Consider the following 8,814-nt stretch of genomic DNA (forward strand, 5'->3'; position numbering starts at 1 on the left):
AGAGGTTTAAAGTAATTTAAATTATTTCCACTGCAAGTGTATCACCTTATTTTAGTATTCTTAACACTAATGAGATATGAAGTGAAGTGCCTGTCTGGTATATATAAATGTCTGGGAACTGCCACAGTATCAGTGCTGTGTAAGATTCCTGGTATTTCCAGATAAGAACCAGACAGAGTCAGTGCTCTTGGGAGAGAAGGGAGGAGCATCATGTGAGGGATGGAAGGGTCTCTGTCCCCGGAGCCTCTGCTCCCTGGCATTTCTCATTTGGCTTGGGGAGCTGAGCAGGTGGAAAGACCATAGAGGTTGTCACTGGTCACGGGAGTCTTTCCCCTACGCCAGCTGCAGCACAGGATGATACTGGGCTTTTTCAGGTCCCTGAGCTATGGAAATTTCTACTCTGACTTCATTGGAAGCTCTTGCATCCTTTTCCCAGGGCCGTATGATGCACATTTTTGCTCTGCTCCCATGCTTTGCTCAGGTTGAAGGGAGGGAGAGAGCAGCCTCCAGCCCCTTGGCTGCCATGCTGCGAAAACAGAAATCCAGTTTAGATAATGGTTTCCCAGTCTGGGGAAGAGGCTTTTAGGTTAGGAGTTGGGTGGAGAGAGAGAGAGATGCAGAAATCTCCATCTCCTCACTGCAGAGAGCAATTTGAGTCCAGCTGTGTGGAGGGGGCAGAGGTGTGTCTTGCATGTATTGAGACTGTATTGGTACAACATACATGCAGAAGCCAAGGTGGCCATGCCTACTGGACTTTTCAGACGTTGAGCTTGAGCTCCGGTCACTGGATTGTGTCAGTGACTGGGAGAGGCTCGGCACAGCAGCTATGAGCAGATCCTAGTGGGTAAAAGCACCACGTTGTGTTCAGTGGTGCAAATCACTGCATCTGTCAAGGAGGAATGATGGCAAACTCCCCGAATGCCCAGGCACATTTAGCAGGTTATCGGGGTGACTTTGATGTGAGTCCTTTATAAAAGCTGGAATTCTCATGTCAGGAAATATCTCACATAGACACTGATAAGAGCTGGCGTTGCTATTATAAACTCTAATGCAGAAAATTTTAGAATTTACAAAAGTAGCTTTCTGGCTGATACAGTGCAGCAAATTTGGCTCAGTATAGCTATCAGCTTTCTGTAGCCAAACTTATTAATGCCTGCCCCGCAAAATCCAATGTGGCTGGCTTAGAAATCCAGTGCTGCAAATCTCAAAGCACAAAATCGCTTTGGAGGCAGTTTAGTTTTTTGCATTAAAAAATAGCTTTGCATATTGGCTGCTTGCCCATTTTCTTTCACAAAATCTAATCCTTTTTCTAGTTGTAGGAGAGAGAAAAGGAAGTCTTTTTTGAGGGTAAATATTTTTATTTTTTAAAGAAGGCTTGTATGTATGTATGTATGTATGTGTGCGGGACAGATTTTGTACGATCATAAGGCTGTTTGTTGGAAATTGGGACAGTGAATTGTTTCTGTGTTTCCTTCCATATGATTGATTGTAGTAGGGAAGAAATATCCCTACCACAGAGAGTCTGCAGGATTAGGCATCAGCTGCTTTTAGAATATAAGATAGCAGATGGTATAAGACAAATTCAGTAGGAGGGAGGTATTCTTTACTGCTAATTGTACAGGATGAGCAAAACTGGCTGGGTATGTTTCAGTTTTAAGGAAAATACTCCTCGTGGTGTATGAAAGTTCTTTGTAAGTAGACAAGTTGGAATTGGTGCAAAGACTGTGGGTAAGCATGCACTGCTCGAGTTATGAGGGATACCACCACTCCCTGTGCTGATGAAATGTGCTGTGTCTTGTTCACAGCTCGTTCAGAAAGGTACCAGCACCTGGATTCGGAAGAAGAGGAGGACACTAATGATGATGATCACGTAGAAATTCGGCAGTTTTCCTCATGCTCACCGAGATTCAGCAAGGTAGGAGCATGCTAGCTTGTTGAAAGAAAAAAAATCTAAATGGGAACACAGTCTTATTGCTTTGTGTGGGGTAGATTTTAATAATGCAGATGATACATGGGAGTCGCGTGGTGTTCAGTATCCACTGAGGAAAGGAAAACCGGTGTACGATGTTTATTCTGTGGTAGTTTGTGGCCTCTTAGAGTGAGTGCAAGTATAATTGGAGAATCAGGTTTTGTATTTCTTAATGTTTCACAAATATGCAGGGTACTGTGGAGGTCTCTCCTGTGTCTGTTACAGTTTGAAATTTTTACTAATGATTTGGATGCTGTCATAGGCGGTATTCAAAGCTTATTTACTTAGAACAGTGTCATTTTGGAAGGCTCTTCCAGTAGGTGACAAGATGGTATTAGGTTGAAAATTGATTCTGACATTTTGGAATAATGGTCTAAAATCAAAGGGATCCCATGCAGTAAGAGCACAGGTGAAGTTTACACTTCGGCTGTTCACTGTCTCATACACAGCTGGAGCAACAGAAGGTGACAGTTTCAAAGAGAAGGGTCTGGGATAAGGAGCATCATGAGTTAGATATGCCAAATTATTGAAGCAAAAAGGCAGTTACTGTACTGGGTGAGCATGGATATTTTCTTCAAAGCAAATGAAGAAATCCTTTCCATCTGCTTAGCTGCGGGAAGTCCTTAGCTGGGGTACTCTGTCCTGTTCTGGGCAATGTTCTTTAAAACAAACACGGACCAATAAAAGAGGGTCCAGAGGAAGGCAAACAAGAATGACCCAAGATCTACAAAACATAAAACCTAATGTGTTTCCAAATACATAACTGCTAGAAGGAAATGATACATTGCCTTCCTTTCTGCCCAGAACTGGCAGGAAATCATGGGCACAAAGGAGGTGTAGGAGAGATGATAAGAAAAAGTTTCCAATGATGGACAATTAAACTCTGGTATGGGTTGCCTGGGGAATTTGTAGAATTTCCATCACTGGCGGCCTTTAAGAACAGGTTGCAGAAACATCTGTCAGGGGACGACAGGAGAGCTGGCTCTGCTTTGAGGTGGGGCAGTGGGCAGGAAGCCCTGAGGAGGTCCCCTCCAGCCGTGCTGTCTGGATTCAGTTTGCCTTACTCAGGTCTGTGCAGGTCCCTCAGCCTTACTCAGGTGAACTCAAATAAAAAGCTGGGATTACAGGCAGTGCAAAGTACAACTCCGCTGTTAACATGGATAAAACCCTGTTTGGGGAGGGGCAGAAGCAAGAAGAAATGCTGTTTTGAGGTCTGCCCGCTCTGTGAGCAATAATTCCCTCTTGATGAGATTGGAGTAGCAATTTTATTTCCAGTCTCTGAAAGATGTTTCAGTTTCTCCTGACAGTTCCTCCAGATTCCCACTGCTGAAGTCAGTTTTGTCAGCACCAGTTTGTTCTTTGTTCTCAGCCAGGCTACAGTGTCTTAAGTAACAGTTACCATTAATTTTGTGGAGTTGCTCCTGATTTGCATCACCAAAAGTATGTTTAAAATTGGACCCGAGGATTAGTTGGGGTTTGGAAAAAGTTCTCGTGAGTACGTAAGGGTTTCTTTTTTCTGCCCTTTCTCACCATGGGTATTATTCATCTGCTAGACTGAAGCTTTTCTTTAGGGTTCACTGTTTTTGCCACAAAGAGAAAAAGTTCACTTTTAATGAATTTATTTTAAGACCTGAAAAATTATACAGCATTTGTAATGTGGGAGGCATAAAAGCCTCATTATATTTTGAAATTCTTGTCTGACAATTCAGCCATATGATTTATTAATAGTTATCTTGTTGATGCTCTGAATTTTTAATAACATTATTTTCATTAATCTCTTCTTATGTAAATTAGGTCCACAGTCAAGTGTAGTTTTAAAAGGATGGATTTTTTTTTTTTGCTTAATCATTTAATTATTTAAAGACGGCTGTAAAACCAAGAAAGGCACTTTCATTAAGCTGTCAGCATTATAGTAGATTCCTTGAGGAGGGCAGGACTTTTTTGTTCTGAAACAAGCTTGGGGCAATGCTGATAGACTGATGATAATGAAATGGGGTCATGAGCATGATGCCTATCACAGAATTGAATTTGTGTAGTAAGATTTCAAGATCCAGATGCCAGACTTCAAGACTTGTGGAGCCTGCTTTAACAGTATCTCCTCTTAGATTTGAGAATCATTAAGAACAAAAATAAGTAATTCCAAAAAGTCTTTGTGTTTCTGTGGTGGTGGGTGCTGTTTTCAGAGGAGAGGTGTTGGGTGCTGGTGTAGAAAAGTGTATTTCATGTTTCTGAATCTTGTTCTTTTGCTTTCCTGACACATGTTGAACAAGTCACATCTGCACTGTGTTATTTAGTCAAAGAACATTGCCAGGTTCATGCTTTTGGGGAATATCTTTCATTTTAAGAAGAGATTATGCCCCTTGCTCAGAAAAAGCTACAGAGGTTTGTTGTCCCTGTACGGAAGCATCTTTTGCTATATGCAGGTGTACAGCAGCATGGAGCGTCTTTCCATCCACGAAGAGAGGAAGACTCCACCACCAACCAAGCGGAGTCTGAGTGAAGAAAAAGATGACAGGCTGGACAGCCTTGGTGGTCTGAAGAGCCGAGACCGCAGCTGGGTGATTGGGTCTCCTGAGATGTAAGTTCTGTGGACTAAGTCTTCTGGTTTCTCACATCATCTGAGAAAGGCCAACCTGTGCCAAAACTTTCTACAACCAGTGTTAGTTCAGGAATGCTTCATATGATGTATTTCCACAGGTGAAGCCTGCAGAGTGGAATAAATAGCTGAAAAGGAATGTGTAGAAGTGATATAGTCCTTAAATGTACCTGATTAGGTACTAGCATCTCCTAAATTTGTAGCAAATACTTTAATTTAAAAGGTTTCTGACCTTGAGTAAAGCTTTCGTTTGTGGCAAGGCTCGTTATGCTGGAGATGCACTAACAGCATTTTTTTTTCTCTTAAACATCAGTGAATCCGCAGTCTGGTGTTGCCAGACTTCCACCATTTGTCACAAATTAGTGAAACCATAGGAAAGTCCAAAGTTTCTAAAGTTCAGAATATCCAAAAAGGTTTGATGTTGTAATAAAAATATCTGTAAAATACACGAATGCCCAGAATTGTGTTTTATTCATTCCTTTCCTAGAAGCTTAACAACAGCATATATTGGAAATCTAGACTCAGGTGATGCCCTAAGCCTGTGCTGTTTTAAGTCCTAATGATGTAGCTCCGTCTCCTAGTTTCACCATATATTGGCTTCAGATGTGTGAGTTAGGTGTGTGCGCTGTTTTCACCCTTTCAAGTTCATTATCCCCCTAACTTATCTGAGGGGCTCTGTCTTGTTTTCTCTTTCAGATTGCGTAAGCGCTTGTCTGTGTCTGAATCCTCACACACGGAGAGCGACTCCAGCCCACCCTTGACGGTCCGGCGACGCTGCTCAGGGCTTCTTGACATGCCCCGCTTTGCCATCTCCGCTGAGGACGAGGGAACTGTTCTCAAAAGGCCGCAGTCTGAGGGGATGCTCTTATCTGCTGTGCAGGCCCGAGAGGGGCTGCCAGTGCCCATTCCAGAGCAGCCCGTGGAGCAGGAGCTGCAGCCGGAAGGTGATGCTGGACCCACCACCCTCTCCACGGCTGTCAGCAGCGCCTCAGCACTGACAGGTTTGTGCTCAGTGTGGTGGTGTCGTGATCTCCAAGAAAGCTGTGTTAGTTTGCAGACATTAACTCTGTAAAACTGTGGATTTGGATGTTACGTGATGTGAATGTCTTGTGCTAAGTGGTTGTGTTAATACAGTTTTGTGGCTCTGCTTGCCTTTAAGATAACATCGGTGGTTTAATCTCTTCAAAATTAATCTTATATTTCAGTCTTGTCACTTCAAATTGATCAAGGTCTTCTCATGCTTGAGACCCATATGATCTATGCCTACTTACAGCCACTGTGCGCCTACCTGAGGCAGCGTTATTTTAAGTATTAGAGCAGATTATGCCTGAGCTGGGGATGGAGAATATGGGTATCAGCCTTACTAAAAGATCTCTGCTTCCCATGGTTTTATTTGTCTGAAAAGCTCTAGTTTGGGGTTAAAGACTTGACATTTGCTGTGGAAGTGGGGTTTGTGTCAGGGCCGCGCCACATGCTGTTTGGGAAGGCAGAGGGCAAAGCTGTGTATTTCTGAGAACAGACAAGGCCAGAGCTGGGAACTGGTGGGAAGTAGTAAGGAGGAGAAAAAGGAAATTCGGACCAATGAAAGAGAGCAGTGAAGTTGAATTGAAGGTTAGCAAGATAATATTTAGAAGGCAGGCATATTTAGGGGAAGAATTAGATTATAGCATTGAAGAACAAGGACTAACTGGGTAAGAAAATAAGAAACAAGTTGCTGGGAGAAACTGAGAGCAAGGCAGCAGTGCAATTGAGAATACAAAGGAGAGGAAAAGGGTACTAGGCAAGAAGTCAGAGTGGCAGCAGGGCTGACAAGGACGAGGTGAAGGGCACTGGGCCGATGCGATGGTGGATTGATAGCAGAGGGTGGATATGCCTTAGAGGAAATTTTGCCTCCAGACTAGAGTAAAGCCAAAGATCCCCACACCTCATTACTCCTCTTCTGCAATCCAGTCTGTGGAATTCCTTCAAAATTGTCCCGTTCCCTTCTATGGCTCATCCTCCCAGAGGAGGCCTGGTGCTGCCATGGGAAAATGTGTAGGGGTGAAGAAAGCAAGCAACCACGTACTTGGATGACTGAAGTGTGACAGTGGAACCTTAGTTTCACAGTTTCACACTAAAAGCTCAGAAACATGCTATTAAAAAATGCAAGAACGCTTTCATTGTAAATTTGTGTATTTTCAAGTTGAAGTAGGCAAAAATGAAGCTTCCCTGAGCAGCCTGCCCTTCTGAGCCTAATGCACTGGAGCAATCTTTAGTCCAGGGCATGGGATTCAGGGGTACCATTGCTTCAGTGTCCCCAGCCTGAAAAGTTAAGTCAGAGGCAGGGGTTTGATTGTGAGAAAATAATTTCATTCCTGTCAGTGTCTCGGAGTGCTCCTCTAATGCGTATCGCAGCCTTTTCACACCCAGCCTCCAGTTCTGGGTTCCTCATTGTCTGGGAGCCTCATTTGAAACTCTGTAGCTGTTAAATGTTGAACTGGCATCTGGTACTGACATCCATGGGAATGGTGCTTTGAATTTTTATTTTCATGGTACTTCCTGCTTTACTTAGTATGCAGAGCAGTCGTGCCCACTTAAATAACGATGATCAATGTTTTGTTCTCTCCTCATTGTTCAAAACGTGGCCCTTAGGCTTTATTTATTGCACGCTGCTTAAAATTTGCTTCTGAAGACAGAATGATTAATTTCCCTTGTGGATTTGCTGTGATGCTCACCACTTTCATTTCTGAGCACCTTGTAAATTCTAATTAATGTATTTTCCCAGTGTCCCTTTTAGGCATCAGATGGGGAACTGAGGCACCGAGCTTAAATACTGCACCCCCAGTCCCCAGCATCTGCTATTGTTGCATGCCTAGTCTGATTTTACTTCTCATTTTACATTGAAGTATAGCAGGTTAAGTAATTCAAGACTAAATTGCAACGGTGCGCTGAAGGAGGCAAATTAAGGTTGTCTTTGCAATCCACATTTTTTTACTTTCCCTGACTTTAGTGCCTTAGTACTCTCTTAAAGTGGATTTTTCAATGTGTGACTCCAGTAGAACCTGGCTCTTCTATTAGAGGCAGCTTTAACTTAAAGGTTGACAGTTCTTGCTGGTTGTAAAAAGGGAGCGCTTTCCATAAACCTGTTTTCATCTGTGAACGATCCCATTGAAATGGCTTGCCAGCAGAACTGCACCACAGCTTTAAGATTCATGTAACTGCTACTGAGCAACGTGATTTCATTAGCCAGCTTTTCTAACAGAACAGAAGCTGCTAATTTTCTGTATTCGGAATAACACCGTATCTGTAAATAAAAATTCAAGCCCTGGGGTTTCTTCTTTGGAAAATTTACTCTTGGACTTCATGTAAACATGACTTTGATTTAATGTATTTTGCCTGTAGGGGGATAGACTGTTAGGAATTCCCTGTGGTTCTAATCTGTTTTAATTTAAACTGTAGCTGGGAGCACTGCAGATTTCTCTGATCCACGCGCTCGCAGTAATAGCAATGAAGGCCCAGACTTTACCACTCCAAAAGCCATCAGCGATTTGGCAGTGCGACGGGCACGACACAGGTTGCTCTCCGGAGAATCAGGGGAGAAACGTACCTCAAGACCTGTCAATAAAGTGATTAAATCAGCATCTGCTACTGCCTTGTCTCTCCTGATTCCCTCAGGTAAGAAATGCCCTGGGTGAGGCACTCTCAGAATCTGCAAGCACTAAACAAAAGGTCTGCAGACAGATCCTCCCCCTTTGCTCTCCTGGAATAATTCCCTGGCTGGCAGGAGGGGAGAGATCTGACTTTTACAATTGGTGTAATATTTACTACTCAGCAGGGTAATGAGTACTGCTTTGCCACAGACAGGAACATTGTGTGTGTGGTCTGGCTGCAACTTCTGCAAATGGCAGCTGGGCCTTATTCTTTCAATTAAATTGGCTCCTAGCTTGTCTCTAGACAATGGTGCAGCAAGGAGGTATAGAGACGCAGAATGATTTTAACTCTCAAGGTACTTTTTTTGAGGGTCACGTGCTAACTGGCATTGTTTAGGAGCTGAATGTGTCTGGTGCATTCATGCACTGGGAGGTTTCATTAACTCTAGATAACTTGGTTGAGTGTTCAAGAATTCAATAGCGTAAGGAACTCACAAAGCAAGTTAATGCTGAACAGCTTGCCTTGTTGGCCTGGCTCTGTGTCCAAGCAAAGCCAGACCTTGACAGGTGGTAACTTCTAGTGAACAGCCCGACCACGCTGAGCTATGGCAGAGCGGAGC

The 8,814-nt window shown here is 43.3% G+C and overlaps 1 protein-coding gene across 1 annotated transcript in view; it reads left to right on the forward strand.

Moving 5' to 3' along the window:
• LOC104543134 (microtubule-associated serine/threonine-protein kinase 2-like) overlaps positions 1-8,814 on the forward strand; it is a gene marked incomplete at its 5' end in the record, with an annotated part of 64,792 nt that overhangs the window by 49,143 nt on the left and 6,835 nt on the right. The window contains 4 exon segments of the mRNA XM_010187671.1: positions 1,806-1,915; positions 4,393-4,547; positions 5,262-5,566; positions 8,004-8,219. Coding sequence (XP_010185973.1) covers positions 1,806-1,915; positions 4,393-4,547; positions 5,262-5,566; positions 8,004-8,219 — 786 coding nt within the window.

The sequence above is a fragment of the Mesitornis unicolor genome, unplaced genomic scaffold (assembly GCF_000695765.1).
Source record: "Mesitornis unicolor isolate BGI_N332 unplaced genomic scaffold, ASM69576v1 scaffold2187, whole genome shotgun sequence".
Taxonomy (NCBI): Eukaryota; Metazoa; Chordata; class Aves; order Mesitornithiformes; family Mesitornithidae; genus Mesitornis; species Mesitornis unicolor.